The sequence below is a fragment of the Erinaceus europaeus genome, chromosome 16, assembly GCF_950295315.1.
Source record: "Erinaceus europaeus chromosome 16, mEriEur2.1, whole genome shotgun sequence".
Taxonomy (NCBI): domain Eukaryota; kingdom Metazoa; phylum Chordata; class Mammalia; order Eulipotyphla; family Erinaceidae; genus Erinaceus; species Erinaceus europaeus.
The window spans coordinates 26,297,838-26,323,756 of NC_080177.1; the positions used below are offsets into that span (position 1 = coordinate 26,297,838).

The 25,919-nt window shown below is 40.5% G+C and overlaps 3 protein-coding genes across 15 annotated transcripts in view; 1 reads left to right on the forward strand and 2 right to left on the reverse strand.

Annotated features, from left to right (window-relative positions):
• GPHN (gephyrin) overlaps window positions 1–2,772 on the reverse strand; it is a 411,021-nt gene extending 408,249 nt beyond the window's left edge. For all 11 annotated transcript variants that reach the window (XM_007525822.2, XM_060174807.1, XM_060174805.1 and 8 more), the window contains exon 1: window positions 2,573–2,772. In XM_007525822.2, coding sequence (XP_007525884.1) covers window positions 2,573–2,636 — 64 coding nt within the window. In that variant the 5' untranslated portion in view covers window positions 2,637–2,772. The remainder of the gene's footprint in view (window positions 1–2,572) is intronic.
• On the forward strand, window positions 1,799–14,450 carry LOC132533427 (collagen alpha-1(I) chain-like). Of its 3 annotated transcripts, XR_009545304.1 has the most exons (4): window positions 1,799–2,606; window positions 3,572–3,722; window positions 13,407–13,544; window positions 14,357–14,450. XR_009545304.1 is itself a non-coding variant. In XM_060174810.1 (3 exons), exons 1-3 carry the CDS (start codon window positions 1,935–1,937, stop codon window positions 13,451–13,453), a joined length of 870 nt encoding a protein of 289 aa, XP_060030793.1. In that variant the 5' UTR covers window positions 1,799–1,934; the 3' UTR covers window positions 13,454–13,620. The 3 variants fall into 3 exon arrangements, 2 of the variants coding, with proteins under 2 accessions (XP_060030793.1, XP_060030792.1); XM_060174810.1 differs by lacking the exon at window positions 14,357–14,450 and having other exon boundaries at window positions 13,407–13,620; XM_060174809.1 differs by lacking the exons at window positions 13,407–13,544; window positions 14,357–14,450 and having other exon boundaries at window positions 1,800–2,606; window positions 3,572–4,279.
• A 1,634-nt stretch (window positions 14,451–16,084) lies between these two features.
• The window catches only part of CCDC196 (coiled-coil domain containing 196), a 31,589-nt gene continuing 21,754 nt past the window's right edge, over window positions 16,085–25,919 (reverse strand). The window contains 2 exon segments of the mRNA XM_060174135.1: window positions 16,085–16,146; window positions 17,256–17,320. The gene's annotated coding sequence lies outside the window, so the exon portion shown is untranslated.

A 25,919-nucleotide genomic window follows, 5' to 3' on the forward strand; every position in this document is an offset into this window, starting at 1 on the left:
TTTTCCCATCCTCTCTCCATTTCTCTGTCCTATCCAACAACAACGACATCAATAATAACTACAACAATATAACAACAAGGGCAACAAAAATGGAATAAATATTTTAAAAAAAAGAAGAAAAATGCCAGTTTGAGGGGTAGGGCAATGGCATACCTCGTAGAGTACAAACATTACTAGCAGTGAAGCAAGTGTTTCTCTTTCTCTCTCTCTCTTTCTCTTTCTGTCTCTACCAGAAAAGAGGAAGAGGAAGAAGAATGGGATAGCAGGAGGAGGAAGGAAGGAAAGAAGGCAGGTAGGGGAGGTGAGAAAGGGCAGGAGGGAAAAAGAGGAAAATGATCACCAAGAATGGTGAAGCCAGCAATAATCCTGGTGATAAATAAATAAATAAATAAATAAAATGCCATTTTCTTATCTCTGGTAAATGCATTAAATTCTCCCTTCAAATAATCATATTTGTTCCCAATCTATCTGAATATAGACTTCTTTCCACATTAGCAATCTAAAGCATGGGTAGTTTATTTGGTAGTTTAATTATAACGTAATAATTAGATACTGTTTCTTTACTTGTTTGCTATAGGAATACAGAGAAGGGTTTTTATCTTTCAAGGCATTCTGTAAAATACCTGTCTGTCACTTAGAACTAGGTAAGAGGTTTCACTAAATAAAATTACTATAAGCTTAAATAGAAAATTTTGTTTGAAATTTCTATGGCTTAACTTTAAAAGCATCAATGACCTTTTATTTCCATGGGCAACTGACACACTTTGGTGTCTTTAATGCTCACTTTAATTATATTAATTTTCAAAGCATGGCTAGAATTTAAAGAGGAAGCTAAAGGTATCAACCTGATATAGGGTATACACTTTGACACACCATAATTAGATTCTTTGAAAATTAGCAATGACAACTCTAAGAATTCTGAGATACAACTGAATCCCGCACAAGGCAATCATTTAGGCACCAAAAGAAGTGAACAGCGCATCTTATGATGGGGGAGGAGGGTGTTCCTTTTCCTGCAACTGGTTTAGACTAGTTTCTCCATTCCAAAGGCTTTCGATTAGGAAAGTTCAATAAATCACCATTTAACGCCGAGAGAAAACATCAGAGAAGGCAATCTCCTCCTGCTTACTTAAAAGAATGTTTCCTGTTCCTAAAACTCAGCAGCCAAATTAGCATTTACACTATTTACTGACAGATTTTTTTCCCCTAGCTAGTAATAAAAGCAAATCTCACTCAATTTAGTCCCTTTTTGAGCACCGTCTCAACCTGTCAGGATTTGACAAGGCAAAAAAAAAAAATTAAATTATAAAGAAGGGGTTGGGGTGGGGAGTGTGTGTTGGGGGGGGAATACTAGGATTCCCTTCTACAACGTTTCTTTTCCCAAAAATCACATCTGTGAAGTCTCAGATTTCCCTCACTCAGAACTCAGTCCTCAGCTTCCAAATATAGTCCTTTCAGTCCTTTTCTTTCTTTCTTCTACTTCTTCTTCTTCTTCTTTTTTTTTTTTTTTTTCAACATACCAACCTTGCCAACTATACAGAACCACCGCAGAAACCCCTACAAATCGGCTTGCTATTCATCTCGGAAGTCCTGCCCTGCAGCAACCGCCTCTCGCCGAACCCGGGGCGATTACCCCCAATACAACGCCAGGGAATCAGACATGCAGAGCACACACCGCTTCCGCGAGGAGGGAAAGACGACCGCGGAAAAGTGCGCTCGCTCCCCCACGAGCCTCGGGACCAGGGAGCTGGGGAGCTGGGCGGCGGAGGGTCTCTGAAGGGCGGGGGACAGATGAGCCCGTGGGGGGAATCCTCGCTCCAGCCGGGGGGGCGGGGGGCTGGATCCCCCGGCTACATGCTGCAGCCCGTCCCTCTAAAGAAACAGAGGAGGAAGCAAGGGGGCAGGCAGAGGGCCCTGTGCTCTGGACGCGGGGAATGCAGTTTCAGAGGTCCGGGTCCAAGTCGCTCCCTTCCCACCTCCCAGGGGAGACGAGCGGTGTCCCAGGGGTGGCGGAGGGGGTGCCCGGCTCGCGCAGAGTAGAGTTTCGGCCGATGGGCACCAGTGTCGTGTCCAGCCGGTGCGCACCCCCGGGCAGTCACAGCCAGAGCGACGCGGGGCCGCCCGGGTGGGTGGCGGGGCAGCGGCGGTGGCCGTGGGATTCCCCCTCTCCAGGACCAGCCTTCGCGGAGGGAAGGAGCCGGCCAGTCGGCCGGCCGGCCGCGAGCGGCGTGCTCGAGACTGCGGAGCCGGGATCCCGCCGCCACAGCCGGCAGCAAGGAGCCCCGCAGCGCCCGCCGCACTGGCCCCTCGGTCCCTGGGGGCCAAGGACTTCGGCTGGGCAGCCACAAGGGCCCGAGATCCCACGGGGTTGGCTGCGGCTCCCGGGGGACCCCGAGGAAACACCCCCACCTCCAGCAGCTGTCAGCGGTTGTAAAACGCACCCCCCCCCCCCAATCTTTCTCCTTCGCCTTCCCTCCTCCCGAGGCCGCAGAGCGGGGTCACTAGCGGCCGGAAGCCAGAGGCAAGTCGGCTACAGAGATAGCGGCGGTCCCGAGCCTCGTCCCCCTGTTACCTGTGAGGACTCCGACTCGGATTTGATGATCGTGGTTAGTGAGAATCATTCCCTCGGTCGCCATGTTTCCCAGCGCAGTCACCGCACTGACAGGAGCCGGGAGAAGCCGGAGCCCGGAGCGCGCGGGCCGGGAGCGCGCTCGCCTCGGAGAGCGCGAGAGCGCGAGTGCCCGGGGAGCGCGAGGCCTGAGGGGCCGGTGGGGGAGGCGGCGGGGCGCGCGGCGGCCGCGGCCTGTGCGGGCAGAGACCGGCGCGGGCTGCGCGGGCAGAGACCGGCGCGGGCTGCGCGAGACCGCGGGAGGGGGCGGAGTCGGGGCGCGCGACCTCGAGTGCGGGTCGCAGGCAGCGAGCTGCCGCGGGTGGGAGAGCACTTGCGGTCGTCCCGACGAGGCCGGAGGGACCGGGAGCGCTCTACGGAGCGGGAGACCTGGGACGCCTAGATGCAAGAGCTGCGGGAGGCGCGGGGGGCGGGGGGGAACTAGCACTTGCTCTGGAGGCTGCGGGGGTGGACTCGGGGACAGGGCGGAGCTACACTGCGAAGCTTGTTACTCGTGGAGAGTGAGGGGAGGAGTGAGAGCTCGGTTGCGGAATCCTAGGAGCGGGAAGGAGCCGACCCAGCCCGAGCGGGGCCGGGAACGCTGATGGGCTCGCGAGTAGCGCCCTGTTGGCTTTGGGGAGGGTGGCGGGGAGTGTAAGCTGAGCGGGTGCGCGCCAGACACGAACACCGCTTCCGCGGAGCCCCAGACAGAAGCAATCCCCTGCCGAGCGGGCCGCCTGCGGAGCCGCTCGACCGTGGGGGGGGATAGGCGCGCTAGGCCTCCTACACGTAGCGAGTGGGAGAGGCCGAGTGTTCCCCTAAGCGCCGGGGAACCTGGAGGTGGCTCAGAAAGGTGCGGGGGCGGCAGAACGGTCGCTAACGTGACTGGGAGCCCGCCGTGGGCGTGGGAGGAAGACTCGTGTCCCGCCTCATTTCTGCCGTTTGCTTTCCTTGGTCGGCTAGCCCTCGCGGGGGGGTTGGCACCTCCCGTGCTTTAGGATTCCCTCTCCAAGGTTGGACCTCCGGGACCGTCCTCGCTGGCGAAGCCGAGGATTCTGCGGCACAGCACGCACAATGGAGATTCCCGGCTTCTTCGTGCTCCCACTGCCTCCAGGTTTTACGGCCTTAAGCTTCATCTCCATGATCTATATGCCTTTATGTGAAAAGCACGAATCTTAAGAGAAAGCAAGCATGTTCCTCCCAGCTGGACCTCGTTTACAAAACTAGAAATGGACAATTGAATTCCATTTCAGTAGTTATGGAATGAGATTACGGTGAAAGTGACCTTGTTGTCAACTACTATATGATCTTTCTTATTAGTTACCTGTGGCTAGTTGACACTGGTTTCCTAGATCTTTTTTTTTTCTGGCACTTTCAACTTCTGAATTTAAAAAGTATGTGTTATATGCACATACTTAAATATCTGTTATAGGTATATAAATATGTATCAGTGCACATATTCCTTCTGTTCTTACTCATGGTAAAATCTGGGAGGCAGACACATAAAAAAGCAGTGAAGTGTCATGTATAATCAAGTCTGCACACAACTGAAATTTCCAAGAGGTGTTTTTTGTTTGTTGTTCCTTCCATTGGCACATGAACTTACCCAGCCTCTAACAGAACATTCCCAATTATGTTTTGTTTTAAAATAATGTATAACGTGATGCATTAGTTGAAGGAGTAAGATGAATTTATAAGTGTTTCAACATTGCGTGTTGCTGTCACTTTTTAAAATTATTTATAAAATGGAAACACTGACAAGACCATAGGATAAGAGGGGTAAAATTCTCACCACCAGATCTCCGTATCCCATCTACTCCCCTGATAGCTTTCCTATCCTTTATCCCTCTGGGAGTGTGGACCCAGGGTCATTATGGGGTGCAGAAGGTGGAAGGTCTACCGTGCTACCAGGGATTGAACTTGGGACCTCATGGTTGAGAATCCAGTGTTTTATCCACTGTGCCATCTCCTGGACCACCGGAAGTATTTTTCTAAATTAGAATTTTTCAGTCTGGTGATATAAATTTATTTACTCCTACTAATTAATTAGCATTTTGCTTTGGTTCCGATGCCCTTCTGTAAGGCTTCTGTAATTGCTTCCCCACTGGACATGGGCGTTGACAGGTCGATCCATACTCCCAGCTGTCACTTTCGACAGTGGCTTAAACATTGAAGCCAAGTGATGACCCACTTCATAAAGTAATTATCACCCTAGAGTTTGGTGGCTGAAATTCTTAATTGGTTTCAAATGCAACTGCTATAGGGTGTGAAAGTATGTCCAGGAGAATGGTTTCCTTTATTTCACACTGAAGATTAAAAGCACGTGATCAGTCACAGTGTTGCTTTTCTAACCCATCTTTACTTCCCACTGTACCCCTCAACTTAAAAATGATTAGAAAATATCTTGAATTTTTAGATAATTCTTTTCCCCCCCTTTTGTTGCCCTTGTTGTAGCTTCGTTGTGGTTATTATTATTGCCCTTGTTGACGCAATTCGTTGTTGGATAGGACAGAGAGAAATGGAGAGAGGAGGGGAAGACAGAGAAGGGAAGAGAAAGATAGACGCCTGCAGACCTGCATCACCACCCGTGAAGCGACTCCCTTGCAGGTGGGGAGCCCGGTGCTCGAACCGGGATCCTTACACCGGTCCCTGCGCTTTGGGCCACATGCGCTTAACCCACTGCTCCACCGCCCGACCCCCGCTTTAGATAATTGTAAACCTGCCAGATGATAGGTTCTGTGATAAGGGTTTGAGCCTTTTCTCATTATCCACTAGTTAAGGTGCTGGACTAAATAAGCACCCTTTCAGCTTACATATTCTATAACAACTCATGGAGGGATAGTAGCTCACTTGTTTCACGAGTAAATATCAGAAGGATTAGCATTGATTTTCTGCTTCTATAAAAATAATGAGAATCATTAAATTTTAATTGGGAAATGGTCATTATAAATTAAACCTTCTAAAGTATATTGAGGTTTGCCCTTTGTTAAACTATTAAAATTGCTGGGAGAAGTAGAATTAAACTGGACAGTTATGGATGCTGGTCCTAGGGGGTTGGATGAGGGCACTCCCGGTCAGTATTACCACTTGTAAGGACCAGGGTTCAAGGCCTTTTTCCCTGTCCACAGGTAGGAAGCTTTACACACAGTGAAAAAGAGCTGTCTCTGTCTCACCCTCACCTCAAATTTTCTCTGCCCAAAATTAAATAAAGTGTATTTTTAAATAGTATATAGATGCTTGGCTGATGTTTTTCTCAAGTGGGCTCATCTCTCCAAATTTAGTAAGCTATAGCAAGAAAAACCCAGTGGCATTAATACCTAATAAGACTTTTCCTTTTACTGCTGAATGCTAAATAAATATTGCAGTACACACTGGCTCTTTTACTCCTGGAATTGGGTATATCACAAATTTTTTTCCTGGAAGGTAATACAAGAGTATAGCATTTTCCAAACATTGACAAATATAATAGGAAACACTGAGGAAGGGAAGAACTGGAAATCAAAAAACTGACTTTGTATGTACAGAATTAGGGCTGCCCAGGAATTGAGTCTTTCTAGAGGTTTTCATGATGAAAACTGTAGAAATGTACATCTAGCTTTCATAGTGATTGTGCTTGTGAAGATGAAATTTTTATTGGTAGGAATGAATTACTAAATGAATAAATGTTGAGCTTTTCCTAGTAGTGTTATATTTACCCTTTATCCTTCTGGCACCATTGCTTTCCTGTGGATAATTCCGGTTTCTATATAAATATGGTTACAAAAAAAAAAAAAGTACTGCTTCTTCTGGAATTGGACTCTCCTAATTAGCAACAAATATAAGAAAAAATAAATTGGGTAATTCATCCAAGCTTTATTCAACTTTTGCCTCTTTCCTAATAGGTTAATGGCCAGAACTAAAACTTAACTTATTGAAAATGGGAGGTAACTTAGAACAACTAAATACCCCTGAATTCTATACTTTAAAATGGCTTAAACAGTACACTTTTTAAAAATATTTATGTTATTTATTCCCTTTTGTTGCCCTTGTTGTTTTATTGTTGTAGTTATTATTGTTGTCGTTTTGGATAGGACAGAGAGAAATGGAGAGAGGAGGGGAAGACAGAGAGGGGAGAGAAAGATAGACACCTGCAGACCTGCTTCACCGCCTGTGAAGCGACTCCCCTGCAGGTGGGGAGCCGGGGTTCGAACCGGGATCCTTACGCCGGTCCTTGTGCTTTGCGCCACCTGCGCTTAACCCGCTGCGCTACAGCCCGACTCCCAACAGTACACTTTACTATGTGTATTTGGCATATTTTAAAAAACTGATCCAAGGGAAAGCTCAGGTTGACTTTAACCCATTATTTTCTTCCCCAAAGATCAGTACAAACTACAGACTGGCTGAATTAATGTTTTAGTTTCAAGGGTTGCTTTCACAAACTAGGTGACTTAAAACAGTAAGTCTGCACTTTCATATTCTGAGAACTAGCAGTCTGAAATTAAGATGATGAGACAGCCATACTTCATCTAAAGGGACTAACTCTTCGCTGCTTTCTAGCTTCTGGTGGTTGCTGCAGTCCTCAGTTTTGGCAGTCCTCAGCATTCGCTGGCTTGTAGCTGCTTCACTTATTCCCACCTTCATATGGCCTTCTTCTCCCTACTAAATTTTTACCTATTCTTCTTATAAGGTTACCAGTCATAGAATTTAGATCTCACTGTAAACCAGCATCACCCCATCTTAACTAATTACATCGATAAGGACCCTTTTCCCAAAAAATGTCACATTCTGAGGTTCTTGGTGGATGTGAAATTTTGGGAGATGCTATCCAACCTATTATAAACAGTATAGATTTTAAAAATGTGTGGAAGCATAAATTAGAAATTCACACAAACAGAAAAAAATTTCAGGATTTAAAATTCAAAGTTAGAAAATACGAATTCATTGAAAGAAAATACGATGGAAATCTTAATATTTGATCTACCTAGCATAATACTTTCAGAAGTATTTTTCTCTATTATTATTATTTTATAACCAAGTTACTTGGTTTCCTTTTCTTAACTTGTTTTATTTGATAGAAGAGAGAGAAATTGAGAGAGGAGAGAAGAGACAGACACCTGCAGCACTGCTTCACCACTCATGAAGCTTCCCCCCTGCAAGTGGGAACTAGGGGCTTGAACTTGGATCCTTGTACATGGTAACACATGCACTTAACCAGGTGTGCCACCACCCAGGCACACCCCCTGAAATATATTTCTTTTTTTTTATTTAGAATTTATTTATTCATGAGAAAGACAGGAGATAGATAAAGAACCAGACATCACTCTGGTACGTGTGCTACCGGGGATTGAACTTAGGACCTCATGGTTGAGAGTCCAGTGTTTTATCCACTGTGCCATCTCCTGGACCACCAGAAGTATTTTTCTAAATTAGAATTTTTTGGTCTGGTGATATAAATTTATTTACTCCTACTAATTAGCATTTTGCTTTGGTTCTGATGCCATTTGCTAACTTAGCGATGTAAAGCTGAGATTCTCAGTTGCCCATGGAACCTGATGGCACGAGTTGGGGGCATCTAGAACAGTGTCTTCCAGTGTCTGCCATGTTTATTAAGATATATTTGAAATTTTTCATATATAGACTTTGATATTGTTTCTGATGGCCAGATTGCTGCTTAGCCCTGTCCTTTGTGTTTTCATATTCTTACTCTCTTCCTCTTGAGATCCACAATTGGAAATTCAGATGAATAAGAATGTTGTTGTGATTGATCCTATTTTAACTAAACAAAGCAAGCAAACAAAAATCATTGACCTATGCCACTAGGAAGTCCAAATATGTATGGATTCAGAATTAAGTAATCTGGGTTCTGAAACCATGTCATGAGATCTTTTATTTTTCTGTTTTATTATTATTATATTTTACTGGGGAGTTAATGGTTTACAGTATAGTCTTTAACACATAGGCACAACTTCTCATTTCCCCTTGATTTCTAGGAGACACAGTAGGACCCCAGTGTCTCTTCATCCAATCCCTTTCTTTTCTTCCCCAGAGTCCTTTGCTTTGGTGCAATATGTCACACCCCATCCAAGCTTTACCTTACATTTTCCCAACTATAAGTGAGATCATTTGGTATTGGTCTTTCTCTTTCTGGCTTCTCTCACCCAACATGATGACTTCAAGTTCTCACCACAATACAGGAGATAACACTTTTAACAGCTACATAGTACTCTACTGTGTATATGTACCATAACTTTCTTAGCCATTCACCTGTTGTCATTGGTCATCTGGGTTTCTTCCAGGTTTGGTCTAGTGCAAGCTGTGCTGCTATAAACATTGATGTGCATAGGTCTTTTTGGATAGGTGTTTTTATTTTTCCTTGGGTAAATCCCTGGGAGGATTGCTGGGTCATTTCTAGACTTCTGATGAATCTCTAGATTGTTTTCCATAGGGGTTGGGCCAATTTACATCCCCACCAACAATGTAGGAAAGTTCTTCCCACTCCACCCCTCACAAACTTTACAGCAGCTGGTGTGTCTGTCTTTTCTAATGTATGACATTCTTACAGGTGTAAAGTGGTATCTTGCTTTTATTAGCATTTCCCTGATCATCAGTGGCTATGAATATTTTTTCATATGTCTGTTGGCCCTTTGGAGAAAAGTCTGCCTATATCTTCTCCCCACTTTTCAGTGGGGTTGTCTTTTTATTGTTGTTTGGTGAGTTCTTTGTGTATTTTGTCTATCAGCTGATATATGACTCTGTCTGATATATGACACATTAAGTCTGATATATGACACATTAAGATTTTCTCCAACTCAATGAGGGATCTGTTATAGTGGTGATTCTCTTTATCATACAGAAGCTTTTCAGCTAGATGTAGTCCCACTGGATTTTTTCCTTTTGCCTCCTTTGCAAATGGATGCTAATAAATGAAGATGCTGCAAAAACTAGAGTTGTGCCTATGTTTTATTGTAAGTATTTCATAGTTTCGAGTCTAACTTTAAAATCTTTGGTCCATTAGGAGTTAACTTTTGTATATGATTAAATATGGTAGTCCAGTTTTGTTTTTCTGCATGTTTTAATCCCATTTTCTCAGCACTATTTGTTGAATAGACTCTCCTTTAACCATATGATATTTTGGCCACCCTTGTCAAAAATTAGTAGACTGTAGGTGAGTGGCTGATTTCTGGACTCTGAATTCTATTTCACTGGTCTGTGTGTCGAGTTTAGTTCCAGTACCAGGCCATTTTGATTATAGTGGCTCTGTAGTATGCTTTGAGTTCAGGAAGCTTAATGCCTCCATTCTTGCTCTTTTCCCTCAGGATTGGTACTTTTTTTCTTTTTCTTTTTCTTTTTTTCTTTTTTGTCTCCAGTGTTATTGCTGGGGCTCAGTGCCTTCACTACGAATCCACTGCTAATGGAGGCAAGGCTATTTTTTTCCTTTTTTTTGCCCTTGTTTATCATTTTTTAAAATTATTATTGCTGTAATTGTTGCTGGATAGGACAGAGAGGGGGAGAGAAAGATAGATTCCTGCAGACCTGCTTCACTGCCTGTGAAGCAAGCCCCCCTGCAGGTGGGGAGCTAGGGGCTTGAACAGGGATCCTTACACCAGTCTGTGTGCTTTGCGCCATGTGCACTTACTTTCTGTCTCTAAATAAACTTCTGTATCTTTTGTTCTGATCTCTTGAAGAGATTTTGTGGAACTTTGGTAGGGATTTGGTAGGGATGGCTCTGGGTAAAATAGTCATTTTCATGATGTTATTTCTTCCAATCTATGAGCATAGGTAGGATGTCTTTCCATTTTTTTGTAAGATGAGAGTTTTTTAAATATCCTTTTTCTTTTTATATGTTAATTCTTTCATTGACTCCTCCAATATGGTGGCACAGTATTGGTTTCTTTTATTGCCACCAAGGTGATTGCTGGGGTTTGGTGGCTTGTATAATAAATTCACTACTTCTGGCAGCCACCTTTTTTCCTTTATTTTTTTTAAATTGAGGGTGTGTATGTGTGTGTGTGTGTGTGTGTGTATATGTAGAGCGAGAGAGAGAGAGAGAGAGAGAGTAAGATGGGAGAGAAAAAGAGAGAAAGAAACCTGCAGCACTGCTTCACCACTTGTTAAACTTCACTCATAAATGGGAGCTGGGGGTTTTAGCTAGACCTTGCCACATAGTAATGTTCAATCGGGTGTGTCAAGCTTGACCCCACTGTATTGGCTCATTTGGGCGGGCTATAATTTATATCAGTCATTTTGAGTCACTCTGGAGATCCCAAGACCCATTCAGAAGTCTGCAAATTCAGAATACTAAGGCACAGTTTTTTCTACTTTCATTTTTCATTAAGTACAGTGGATTTTCCAGAGGCTATATGGTATATAATGGTATTACCACCTCAATAGCTAATAGAATGCATGATCTTTTTAAAAAAGCATTGTAAACACAGTAAATAACAATTGCTGTAACTTAATATAGACAAAAGTTTTTAGTGTCCTCAGCAATTTTTTTTTTATTGAGGGACTTAATGTTTTCCAATGTAGTCATTTCATTATGCACCAATTGTTCTGACAATTTGCAAATGTACAAAGTCACCACTTATTTGTATGACTAATCTGATAAAAGAGAGAAACTAGGAACAAAAAAAAAAGTTTGATTTCTAAAGAAAGCATGCGTTTTTGTTTCTGGGGAAATATATCTCAACTGATGCAGCATCATACTTGCATGTCTAAGGTTCTCAGTTTGTTTCTGGGTGTGTTATGTAACAGAATGGTGCTCTGGCTTGTCTCTTTATTTCTGTCTTGTGTGAAACTCTCATATTTAATAACACTAATATTAAAAACACTACTTTTTCTCCCTCCTAATTAAAAAAGATAAAGGAGGTTTTAGGGGAAGAGGACAACTTGCTAGATAGGGAGGCAGTTTATTTAAAGAACAAAGAAAGCGAGATTTCTACATGAAAAAGTAATGTTAGGTGGCCGCATCTATTTAATATTTTTGAAAAGTTCTAGTTATAAAACCTTCAGTTTTGGGGCTGGGTGGTGGCACATCTGGTTGAGAGCGCATGTTACCTGTGCAGGGACCTGGGTTAGAGCCCTGATCCCCACTTGCAGAAGGAAAACTTTGTGAGTGGTGAAGCAGTGCGGCAGGTGTCTCTTTCTCACTCCCTTACCTCCCCCTTTCCTCTCAATTTCTGGCTGTCTCTAGCCAATAAATAAAGATAATAGTAATAAAAAAAACTCTCATTTTTTATATTTCAGCATATATTGTCAAAAAAGATTGTCTCAAGCTTAACAAATGACATGGATTGAGTTTAAGTACAACATTATGCTATTTGTAAATTACTAATGCATTTCTATGTAGTCAAATTTGACTTAAAACATAACTGCCCTAAAATATTTTAATCTAAAAAGTATTTTATTATCTTATCTCATCCCCTCAGGCTGCCTAATAACTGGAGAAGACATGGTAAGTAAGAGTGTTTATACAGAATTTTAACTTTAAGTGAGTCTTAAGTAAAAGTCTGAAATGTTAGGAAGCATAAATGAGTTTGTGAAGGAAACTAAACTGGGTTTTTTAGTTGTACTGAAAAATCTCATTTTGCCATGTAATAATTACATTTCATATTTATCTGTCTATATGTCTCCTGCTGTGGAATTGATTGGTTTCAGAGATATTATCTCTTTCCAATAAAGAACCTTGTCCTCTTCCCATTTCCTAATATTTGATAAGTAAATACAGAACATGTGAAGCAATAGGGACTTTGAATTGCTGGCAGTACAGACTCCTCCCAAGGTGCCAAAGAAACAATTAGAAATTTGCCTTGGATTATATTCGACATCTCTACCTATAAAAGGAATCACTACTTAAGGTGGTCATGGTTCATGCAGTGCTATAGCTGGATTTCCTGCCTAGCCCTTAAAATATAAAGCAAAATACTGTGCACAGTCATTTGCACTCTCTGATGATTGCAATTCTGAAGATGAAAGTCTCAGGTTATTGTTGACCTTGTGTGAGAAGCATTACTAATCACTTTGGGTTCACTGAAGAAAGGCAACTTTTAAAAGTGAGTGTTAGTCATATTTCATAAATATCCAGAAAGTCAAGTTTAAATAAACAAGATAAGCCAAAGTACCATGCAGCATAATGATTTGTTGATGGAAGTTTTTCCTCAGTTAAGCCTAAAATTAAAAAAAATACCTCTCGAGTCAAAGGTATGTCATGGGTTTTATCCTCAGAGAAACATAATTAAAATGCTATGAACATGGTAAAACAGTGGATTTGGGGTAAGAGCTCAACATGTTAGAACACAAAATTTTAAAACCTGAGGTCCTAAATGCCCCAGGTTTAATCCCCAGTACCTACAAACCAGAACTAAGCAGTGTTGTAATCTGCCCTCTCTCACTCTTACAGAAAAATACAGCTTAAATAATTAAAATTGTGGTGATGTTTCAGTTCCACCAATAAATACATTCTGATGACTAATTCAGTTTCTCTAATAATTTGATTCTGAGATTTAGTTGCTCTAATTGTAGATCTAGTACAATCAAATTGGAAGGTATATCTTTTATTGTAATTTAAATTCATTATTTGGTTCATTATAAACCTGCTTTAGAATTTGATTCGCTCAAATGAATTCCTGTTATCCAGAGTAAGTTGACTAACTTGTACCCACAAAACTGAGGTATGCACCCTGGATTTAGTCAAAATACAGATACCCATGAATAGTCAATCAACCAAATTGATAATTTTGGTGAAAATCAGGCTTCAAAGTGAAATCTTACAGATAATATAAAATAAGAGGATACAATATTCCAATTTTGTGTTTTACAGAAAAGAAGATCTTGGATCATTTGAAGAAACAGTGGCAAGCCAGATAGTGAACATGAAAAGTGGAAGATGGAAAGTGATTCACTTTCTATGACCCTGGGTCCCTACTCCCAGAGGGATAAAGAATAGGAAAGCTATCAGGTGGGATATAGAGTTCTGGTGTGTGTGTGGGGGGGAATTGTGTGGGATTTTACCCCTCTTATTCTATGGTCTTTTCAGTGCTTCCGTTTTACAAATAAAAATTATAAAAATAAAAAAAGATGTGTTTATTTTTATGAGAGGCAGAGTGCATGAATAGAGGAGTATCACTAGCTCTGACACGTTGGAGGGATCAAATCTGCACACCACCAGGGTACTATTACCCCAGGCCTGAAAATCACTCATTTTTTAAGATGTTGTAAATCCCTGCTAGCAAATAAACTAACTTATGTCATGCTTTAAAGGAGGTAAGTTTGTATAATCATCTTTTAAAGACACACACTGAAAAACCATGATTTTTAATTGTAAGGCATTAGAACATATTTTGAATTCACTTTTAAAACTGGGTATCTAAATGCCTCAGATTAAATGACCTGTGCAAGATAGTGGTAATCAGACTTTGTATTCCTTTTGTTACCATCACTTTATCTCATCCTATTGACTTGGAAAAGCTCTTAGGACAGATAACACACATGAGAACAAGATACGTCTCAATATGTGACTTCCTAAGTGAATTAAAACCTCTACTAACTTATTTAGTTAAACATGAATCATCTCAGGATTGCACAGCCTGTCCTTTTTGTGGTCAGGTGAGGAAAGGTATAAATTAGTTTGAATATTAAGTGGCAATTACAATAGCCAGGCTCTGGTAACCAGTCTAACAACTAACAACTCTTTTTTTTTAATATTTATCTATTCCCTTTTGTTACTTTTGTTTCATTGTTGTAGTTATTGTTGTCATTGTTGTTGGATAGGACAGAGATAAATGGAGAGAGGAGGAGAAGACGACAGGGGAGAGAAAGATAGACACCTGCAGACCTGCTTCACCGCCTGTGAGGCAACTCCCTTGCAGGTGGGGAGCCGGGGGGGCTGGAACCAGGTCCTTGTGCTTTGCGCAACCTCCGCTTAACCCACTGCGCTACCTACCGCCTGAGTCCCCAACTAACAACTCTTATTGAGTAGGACTTTGGACACCCTTTCAAGGTATCTGAACTCGTTTCCTTTTCAGTAACGTTAGGAACCTTTAGGGACTGGGAGGTAGTGCACCAAGTTAAGCGCACACAGTGCAAAGCATAAGGAAAGGCTCAAGTCTCCCCACCTACAGGTGAAATAGGTCTTCAGGTGTTTATCTATGTCCTCCCCTTTTCTCTCAATTTCTCTCTGTCCTATCCAACAACAGCAATGGAAAAAAGTTGTCCGCTAGGAGCAGTGGCTTCATAGTGCAGGCACCTAGCCCCAGCGCTAACCCCAGAGGAAACAAACAAACAAGCAAACAAACAAGACCTTCAATCCCCAAATCTGTGGTCTTGTATATATTTTTTCCAGTTCAAAAATATTTTTTAAAGATCTATCTTTAATTATTTAAATTGACTTTGGAGATTTTGCTCTTTGCAAGTATTCCCCATCTGCAGGGGACTTGCTTTGCAAGTGGTGAAGCAGGTCTGCAGGTGTCTGTCTTTCTCTCCTGCTCTTTGTCATCCCTTCCTCTCTCCATTTCTCTCTATACTACCCAATGACAACGACATCAGTAGCAATAACTGCAACAATAAAAAAGGGGACAACAAAAGGGAATAAATAAATAAATGTTTTTAAAAATATTAAGTATTCTTTTTTGTAACCAACTTTCCCTTTTGGATATGTACTAGTAGTTCATTGGGTGAACTATAGATAATTAAAGCAGGATATATGAGGGAAGAGGGTTATAATGAAAGATAAAACCAGGGTGATATTGGCAGGAGGCAGATTACTATATAGTCTATAAGGAGCTTGGACTTTATACTAAAGTCAGCAGGAAACAAGTATAGAAGTGATGTAATCTCATTTCTCTTGGAGAGAAGATAGCTTCAGTGATGCTATGGAAGATGGATTAGAGGAAATGGATACAGAGAAACTAATTAAAAAGTTATGGTGATCTAGGCAGTGAAGAGAACCTGAACTAAACTATGGTAGTAGGAAGACAGAAAAAAATTCAGACTAGGAGACAGAATCATGTGAGGGCTAAGGGAATAAGAGGAGCCTATAACATATAATTTCACTTATTTTGTACCCATTCTTTCTCATTTATCAGTGGTGGATATGGCCTCAACTAAGCACTTTTAAGAGGTACAGAAGAACAGCATTTTATAAACTTGTGAACAACATACAATGTAGTTTAAACCTCCTAATCACCTCAAAATCAAAAGTATTAAAATAATCAAAGGTTGTTTACAATCATTCAGTGATTATATGCATAACATGCTAAAGGTGACCCTGGTAACTGGTATTTCCACCTAATTTGGTGGGGAGAGAGGAGGAACAGTGCTAAAACAAAGGTTTGAGAGATTTTAATTAACACAAATGACTGTGTTCTTGTCTTTAAATCTGTCCAAAGCAAACAGAGTGAACGCATTCGAATCCTTCAGTTTCATCTGGCAGTGACTTCAGAGAAAAGAAACTCCCTTCTACATCACCAAACCGACTGTTTTTTTTTTTTTTTTTTTTTTTTTTTTACCTCCCCATAGGTTTGTTCCTTTATTCTTCCTTATCGGTCTTTGATGAAAGAATTCTAGAGAAGATGGGAAAAAAAAATGAGAGGAAGGCAGCAGTAACACTGAGTGCCCTGAAACTCAGCAAAGGATATAAAAATGTTACATTAGAATGCAAGTTAACAAATGCATTCCCACTGGCTATTCAAACTTTTAAGATGATTTTGGAAACCTGCCTTGCATGGGTGAGGCTCTGAACCCCATTCTCAGCACCACACACACACACAGCAACAAAGTAGCCTACAGATGTTGGGACAGTGCTTTGTACTCTCTCTCAAAAAGAAATAGAATTGGTACTGAAAAGATAGTTCACTAGGTAGGTCACATGCCTTACCATCTGCGCAATTAAAATCTAGATTTAAGCCCCGGTATCACGTGGGAACTCTATGGCACCAGTGAAACACTGGCACTATGATGTCTCTTCTTTTTGTCACTGTCTCTGTCTGTTTAAATGGGAAGAAAAAAAATCAGTGCTGGAGCAATGAAATTGAGCCCTAGTTCCACCAAAGAAAAAAATTAAAATATATAAATAAATAAAAATACATAGTGGTAGTTCACAGGACTTGTTTGCAATAGGTCCCAGGTTTGATCCCTGGCACCACCAACAGCCAGAGCTGAGCAGTGCTTTGGTCAAAATAAAAATCCTGCAAAGTAGGGTGCCAGTTTTGCCATGTATGAGAACTAGTTTGACCATGGTCTCCACCATTTTGGGGGATGCCGTTTTCTCTCCATCTCTCTATGTTTGAAAAATGTCAGTCTAGGGCAATGACTCACCTGCAACAACAAGAAATAGAGAATTTAAACATTTCACTTGGGAGGCGACCCAATGGTAGAGTGCATGTGTGAAACTTATGTTCCATCTCCTGCACCACTTTTTAAAAAATTATTATCTTTATTTATTGGATTGAAATTGAGAGGAGTGGAGAGATAGGGAGAGAGACAGAGAGACACCTGCAGCACTGCTTCACCTCTTGCTTTCTCCCTGCATGTGGGGACTAGGGGCTTGAACCTGGGTCCTTGATCATTGTAACATGTGTGCTCAACCAGGTGCACCACCACCCAGCCCACCCTGCATCACTTTTTTTTTTTTTTTAATGATTTGTATAGGAGAAAGAAAAGTAGTACTTACTACATTAAGCTGATTTCTGCTTGCGGTTGCTCTGACCATAGTTGGAGTACCCATAGTGACAGTACCTGTCAAAGAATGACCTGGTTTTGAAATTAACTTCATAGCCTGCCAACACCATAAGCCTAACTTTGACTTTCATAAAGGTTCAAGTTGACTCAAAGCTTTAAAAAACCTTTGTTTAAGAATCATACATTGGGAAAAATGAGAGCTTCCATTAAGAGAAAAAAGCAAAAAAAAAAGTTGAGTTGCAAAGCTATTAACATTCATCATACTATCATATACTTGCATAACTACAGGACTGATTCAGGTACCAGCATAACTTTTTTTTCTTTTTCTTTCTTTCTTTCTTCTTCTGTTGAGAGCTCATATCCCACAGGGAAAAAAATCATTTGTGGGTTGTAGGCAAATCGAAAGCATTTTGAGAATCTACAAAATGCACTTCTAATACAACTTTTAAAAGAAATGGGATGATAACTTGTGTATGTACACACACATACACACACACACACACACACACACACACACACACACATCCTCCAATAATCCAGATGTGTGTTGCACAAAATGTACAGCTATAGATAGTAGAGTACAAATAAAAAGATAAGGCAGGGAAGAGAAAAAAGAGGCAGAGAGTGATAGGCACTGGCTAGGAAAAGGATGGGGAATTGTATAGTTTTCTAAATGGGCTTTGTAGTGAATCTATTCAAGGTTAGGATTGTCAAACTAAAACATAGGAAAACCTGGATTTCAGCAAACACAACATTTTTTAAGACAAATGTGCATGGAACATATTTATGCTAAAAAAATCACGTTTATGTACAATTCAGATTTAACTGGCTATCCTCTATTTGCTAAATACTCAGCTTGCCTGCCCTTGCTACTCTCCTGGATGTATGGTACAAACAAGTCGGGAATCTATTGTCACCCACTGAATGTCAATATTATTAAGATTACCATGCAATTATTTTTTAACTTTTAACATTATATTTTTATAAATTGTAATGACATTTAAAATAATTTTTATTATTATAAAAGAACTTTATTCTCTCTCTTGATTTCTGTGGGATTTTATGGGAAGTGAAAGAATGACCTGGTTTAGAAATTAACTTCATAACCTACCAATACCATAAGCCTAACTTTGACTTTCAAAAAGGTTCAAGTTGACTCAAAGCTTTAAAAAACCTTTGTTTAAGAATCATCCTATTTATCAAGGACCCAGATTTAAGCTAGCTGTGGGTTTCCGCTCCTGCCCTTCACCATTTTAGCTTAACACTACTATTTTCTTTTCAGTTGCACCTGTGGGAGCATAGTTCGGCTCTTAAGAAGAGTAATGCTAAAGTGAGGTAAAAGTTAAAGCTAGGAAGAATGACTTGCTCTCAGAACAGAGGAATTATACAGTAAATAAGATCTCAAGAGTATTCATTTCACAATTTACTGGACTTCCATAAGTGTAACAAAATATTCACATTTCAGCCTTCAGTTTCTTCTTAAATAGCTTGAGGAAATGTTAAGAGTGTGTTTGTTTGCTTTGTCTTTTTGGTGGGGGGAGGGTAGATGGAAATTAAGGGAAAGGGGAGGAGATAAAAACTAAGGCTGTTATTACTGAAGTTTCTTTAAACAGCAGGTGTGATGGGAAAGTTAAATGAATGTAGAGATTGTTTTGTATCTGTGATTTCTGAAATAGTTTGCTCCCCAGGTCAGGGACTGACCTCTTGACTCTAGAAGCCTGGGAAGGGCAGTCATCCAACTGGATTTAAGCTGCAATTTTACACAGGAAGGGAGTAGTTAGTCCCTTCTAATGTGACCAATCTCTGGCAAGACTGGAAGGAGAGATTTCACCTAGCTATAAAATGTTTTCCTTTTCTGTGAGCCTAGGTGATACAGTATGCTAAACAGATACAGCAATTCTACAACCAGAGCCTCAAGGGAATTTGCCAAGTAGGGATTGCTTGAAGTGTAACCAAGTCAGTAATATTAGCATGGTATTAACAGTAGTATTTTCCCAACCAAATAAATCACCCCACTGCAATGCAGCCAACTAGCTCACAGGACAGTTGATTTGGGAAGAGGGATTTTTGGCTAAGAGGTATAGGAGAAAGAAAGCCTTCATTCTATTTGGAAATGCTTAGAGCAGAAGTACCTATACTCTGATTTCCAGACAGGCATGTCCAATATTACATTCCACTCTTTGTTTAAGACAAGTTGTGAAATTTGCTCTTTTGAAACTAAGAGAAAAGGAACACTATCTGGGAACACTGTCAGTACATTTTATGTAATTGCCCAACTCCCCCCCTTTATTATTTTTTTTTCTTTTAGCACCTGGGAATGAACCCAGAGCCTTGAACATGATTAATGCTACTGTTGAGTGATGTCCTAGAGCCAATATTTTTATTCTTTATTTTAGAGAAAGAGCGGGAAGGGGGAATGATAGAGATGAGAGAGAGACTACACCATCACTACTATCCTGGTGATCCCCTGGTGCACCCCAAGGTGCTCTCACGTGATGCAGGGGCTTGAACCTAGGGTTTCATGCACTGTCAGGCATATGCTTTACCAAGTGAACTATTTTCCTATCACTCCTAGCTGGAAATTCAGTGTTCCAAAAGTCTACAAAACAACAATAACAAAACAAAAGAAAGTGGGGGTAGAGAGCATAAAGATTATGCAAAGAGACTCTCATGCCTGAGGCTCCAAAGTCCCAGGTTCAATGTCCTGCACCACCATAAGCCAGAGCTGAGCAGTGCTCTGGTTAATAATAATAATAAATAAATAAATAAAATTAAAAAACAATATAAGGGATTAGGCAGTGGTGTACCCAGTAAAGTGCACACATAACCATGTACAAGGACCTGTGTTCAAACCCTGGGTTCTCATCTACAGGGGGGAAGTTTCATGAAAGGTTAAGCAGTACTGAAAATGTCTTTCTCTTTTCCCCTCTATATCCCCTTTCCTTCTCAATTTATCCCTGTCTCTATCCATAAAACAAGCAATGGAAAAAGGTCTCTGTGAGCAGTGGATGCAACGTGCAGGGACAAGGTCCTAGTGATATTATAGTGGCAATAAAGCAAAAACAAACAGTATTAGGAGGAATTGGAGAGTAGTCATTTTAGGAGTGGAGGACGCTGCAGTTCAGGAAGATGAGTGATAGTTGGTAAAGGTTGTGCAACAGAATACTGAATATAATATGATCTAATTAAGGCTCCCAGAAATATACGGTGGTGCCAAAGAACATGGCATAAAATGTCAATAGTTACTTTTACTTATTCATTTTATTTATTTATATAGTATATTTGTCCTGTGGGTAGTAGAAGGCCAATGCCTTCAACAGTATTTCACATTTTCTAAATTACCACTATTTGTGGACTAGAAGGCTGGATGTGACTGGTGCCACCTACTGGAATAAATGCTGAATTACATGTCTGTCAACCCTTTTTTTTTTTTTGTAAACTACCTACTTAGCAAGTTGCCTTAGGGAATAATTCTTCATTGGGAAAATTATACATTAAACAATGATAATTTCAGATTCAAATAATAGCATTTAAAGGAAGGAGAGTCATATAAACACCACATATTTGATAATTTTATAGCATATTCTAGAAGATAAGCTTTGAATATGGAGTCAAAAACTGACATCTCTGAACTCTTTGTTCTGTGTTAACTTCAGAATTAGTGTGAAAGTTACATAAGATCATATGTTCTCAACATAATTTTAAAAATATATATCATGACTGTTGTATATATATTAAAAACAGAAAAGAAATATCAAGCCCTGGTCATTTAATTAGTTAGCTTCAGTTGAAGGTCTGCAACTCATGTATCTAGCTAGATCCCTTCCCACTCACACCATGAAACTACTATTTCTAAATAAATAATTTTCAGGCAGCAATTTAGAAGGTTCTAGGACATAGTATCAGATTCTGTAAACCACAGTAATGGGAGTGGTGAGTGGTGTACCTGTTTAAGCATACATGCTACAATGTTTGATGACCCAGGTTTAAGCCCTTAGTCCCCACTTGGCAGAGGGGAATGTTCACTAGCAATGAAGCAGTGCTACAAGCATCTCTCTTCCTCTCTCCTCATCTCCCCTACCTCCTCGAGTTCTCTCTGTTCTATCAAATAAAAATTAAAAAATTAAAACCGCAACTTTAAAACATTATCTTAAAAAACAGTCATAAATTATTAAAATTTCAGGCTTCATAGCATCAAGGAAAAACTTTTTTTTTTTACCAGACCACTGCTGAACTCTAGTATATGGTGGTGCTGAGGATTGAACTTGGGAGCTCAGAGCCTCAGGCATGAAAAGTCATTTGCATAACCATTATGCTATCTCCTCAGGCCTAAAATTTTAATTTGATGTTGAGTTTGGGAGCTGGCTTGAAGGCCTTATTGTTCACAGAGCTCTGGGTTTATTCCCCAGTACCATGTGGGAGCACTCTGAGCAGCACCAAAGCAAAGCATAGACAGTGTGAAACAGTTCTTCTTCTAGCGTTTGCCCTTCTTCCGTAGCCAGTCAACAGCGTCAGGTTGAGCCTGATGTAAAGTTTCGAGACCTCCTTTGAATCTGGAGAGGTGGCAGTCATTGACTATGTGGGTCATAGTCTGTCTGTAGCCGCAGGGGCAGTTCGGGTCGTCTCTGGCTCCCCAGCGATGGAACATAGCGCGCACCGGCCATGGCCTGTTCGATACCGATTGAGGAGGGCCCAGTCACAACGTGCTAGGTCAAAGCCGGGTTGACGCTTGCAGGGGTCTGTGATGAGGTGTTTGTTCTTGACCTCAGCTGACTGCCAACTCTGTTTCCAAGAGACTGGAACAGAGAAGTTCAGTGTAGGCGTAGGGGACCAGATTGGGTGACGAGACGTCAAGCGTTGCACAGGGTGGGCGAAGATATCCGCGTATATTGGCAGGTCCGGTCGAGCATAGACGTGGGAAATGAACTTAGATGATGCCGCATCCCGACGAATATCTGGCGGGGCGATGTTGCTAAGAACTGGCAGCCATGGAACCGGGGTGGAACGATGGTTCCAGAAATTATCCTCGTGGAGGAATAAGATAATAGAAGTATAGTTCTATACCATTCCCATTACCCAAGTTATGTTCCCCACTGCTTTCCCTTAAGAATAATTGCCATACTTATTGGTTGACTACCTTTTTTGTTTTTCCAAGTTCATGTTTCAGTTCTCTTATGTAACAATACACTTTTTTTGAAAATTGAAGTAAAGTCAGTTTCTAAAGACTGTACATGTTTTAAGGGTACAATCTCACCTGTCATCAGATTGTGTTACCATTTCACATGCCCAGCTCATAAGATGCCTCTCTCACTGTCCACTTGAAATTCTCCTCCTCTTCCCTTCCACTTGGTGACCTCAATTTTGTGTCAGAATTTCAGAGTTTGTTTTTGTTTGACTTTCTTTCCTTGTTTCCCACATATGAGTGAGATCTGCCAGTGCTTGTTCTTCTCCTCTGGTTTATTTTGCTTAGCATAACTACCTCCAGCTCCATATATGTTTTATTTAGAGAAAACTTTTCATTCTGTTTTAAATTTGAATAGTAGTCTATTATACACACATACACATCACCCTTTTTATACACTCATCTGTCATTGGTACTTGGGTTGCTTTTATATTCCAACTTCAATGAATAACACTAAATGGACATAGGTATTAATATACCCTTTCAGATTAATGATTTTGTGTTTTATGGACGGATGCCTAGAGGTGGGATTTCTGGGTGGTATAGTAAGCTATTTTAGGAAGCTGAGATAGCTCCAAATTGTTTTCCTTAGGGTTTGGACACTACCAACAGTGTACAGGCATTCCTCTTTCTCCACATCATCACCAGCACTTGTTGCTTCTGACAGTGGTTTGATGGGGTATCTCATTGTGATTTTTATTTGCATTTTCCTGATAATGTGACATATTGAACATTTTTTCCTGTGCTTGTTGGCTTTGGATAGTGTCTACTCAGTTCATCCATTTTTTTAATGAGATCATTTTGTGATTGTTAATCAATTCTATGAGTTCTTAATATACCTTGGATATTATTCTTTTATCACGAGTGGTATGCAAATGTCTTCTCTCATTTAGGAGGATGCATTTTCTTTTTTTTCATTTTCAATTTAATAATAATTCTCTGCTGTGATTCAAAAATATTTCTAAAATAAATTTACTATGCTTTTATATGTCTACTGGGACAAAATAGAACAAGAAATTATTAAAAATTTTAAGTGATTAATCAACTCAAAATTGTTTGGTCCAGGTGCATAAGGCTATTAGTATGATTTGATCCATATGTAAAATTTATAAAATCTAGAGGGTCCATCCTTCACTAGTGTTCTATTTATATTTTTTAACTGACATTTTGATAAGCACCATTCAGCAAAAAGCTTGTGATTATCTTCTCTAATAGGAACCTGGAATGCAACCAGAAGCAATATAAAGTCATTAAGATATGAATTAAGCAGCTAGAGGAGAGGAAGGTTATGGGAACATAACCCCGCTTTATTTCATTCAAAATTAGCTCAAGGTTGTTTTGAGGGATTCATACCATCAAGAGACTACAATTCCACAGCTGACAATTCAAATGGATCCATGATTTCTCAGTAGTGAATTGTTACATTTAACTCTATTATCTCAGAAGATTTTTTTTCCTTAACATGCAAAACATGAGTCAGTTTTGAACTAGAAACTAGCTCACACATCTACACCCTCACCCTTAGCTTCTAGAGATTTGTGATACGGCGCTAAACTGTTTAGTTGCTAGATATGAATATAGGTAAAGCATGAGTGACCCATTGCCCTGTGTTTATCAGTTGCACAGTGACTGAGCAGTGACTATAGGCCAATTTATTTATCTAACATAACAGAACCCAAGTAGACCTAAAATCTAACAGATTCACAGTTTACCTTTTTTTTTTTCCGAGACTTCACAGCTCCAGGTCAACGTTTTCAGATAGATAGATAGATAGATAGATAGATAGATAGATAAGAAGAAGAAGAAGGAGAAGGAGGAGGAGGGAAGAAGAGGAGGAGGAGGAACCACCAAATTAAAGCTTCTCCCTGTGCTGTAGTACTTCTGTGTGATATACCCAGGGCCCAAACCTGGGTCAATAAGCATTTCAAAGCACCTTCCTAGATGAGCTGTTTTATCAGCCCTCAAATCTTAATTTTTTTTTTTATGTTGACCTACTCATAATCATAGTGATTAGTGAAAAGAAATGGCTGTTTTCATAGAGGGATTCTTTAAGATTATTATGCTAAAGGATTACCAGTAGTCATATGATAGTTTAATGGGTCTCAAGGCTTTCCAGCTTCTGGGCCACTGGAACAATTATCTATAAAATATTTTCAGTTTAGATTGACTTTTATTTATGTAGCACTGGGAAGACACCTAGGGACTCATGCACAATACTGTTAGTCTACTTAATCCAATTTTCCAGTATGTCTTTCTTCCTTTCTTTCTCTTTCTTTCTTTTTCTTTTTTTCCAGAGCACTATTTAGCTCTGGATTATGGGGGTGCAGGGAACTGAACCTGGATCTTCAGAGCCTCGGGCATGAGAATCCGCATAACCACTAAGCTATCCCCTCCTCCACCATTCTTTATTTTTTTAGGAAGAGGGACAGAGAGAAGAGACACAGTGTAGCACCACCACCATCCATAGAGCTCCCCTGATGTCGTCCATAGTGCTCCCATGTGATACTAGAACTCACATCCAGGGCCTCATGCACTGTATGGAATGTACTCTACCAGATGAGCTATCTCCCAACCACAAGATTAAATTCATACTTTCCTGAATGAATTACTTAAAAATAAAATTCATATTACTGTTTTATTTTTCTAATAGAGACAGAAATAAATCCAGAGAGAGGAGAGGGGAAAGAACATGAGAGAAAGAGACACACCTGCAGCAGGGCTTTACCAAATTGTGAAGTTTCCCCTCTGCAGGAGGGGGCCAGGGGCTTGAACTTGGGTCCTCACATATGTAACATGCGCACTTTAACAAGTGGACCTCCTATTACTGTTTTATATGAAAAATCATATAATTTCCCATAGCAGAAAATAAGCTTAATATAAGCATACAGAAAACAAAGTTTTACTGTTCTGATAAGATGTTGAAGCCTGAGACTTTTATCTTTATTAGGAAGTAAAGATTATCAAGATGAAGAAAGTTTTAAAGAAAACTAGTGTCAATATTTTTATGCAGCACAGGTAATGAATCAGACCTCACATATGTGTGAAACTGCTAAGTTAGCTCATTAACTCAACTTTATTTTTTATTCTGTGTACTTAGAGACACAACCAGATAGACAGATAGACAGGGAGAGACACCAGATCACTGTTTCACAGAGATGTTCGTGAAATGACAGAGTGTGATCGAGAGTAACGCCAATATAGACTGGCTGGGCTTCATGCCAGATTCTCGTATCACCAAGCTGCACATTAAGCTCACGCGAGGCCGAGGCATGGTGTAGATGGAAAACAGATGATACTGTTTTTGCAGTGCTAGGGATTAGTCGCCATTTTTTACAGTAATCAGATATCAGAGACATGTCTTTCGTGAGTGTTTCCTCGAGGATGTCGAACTTGGATGCCTGAGTTGCACAGCAGATGTCATCGGCGTAGATGAACTTCCTTGAAGAAGTTTCTGGGAGGTCATTGATGTAAATA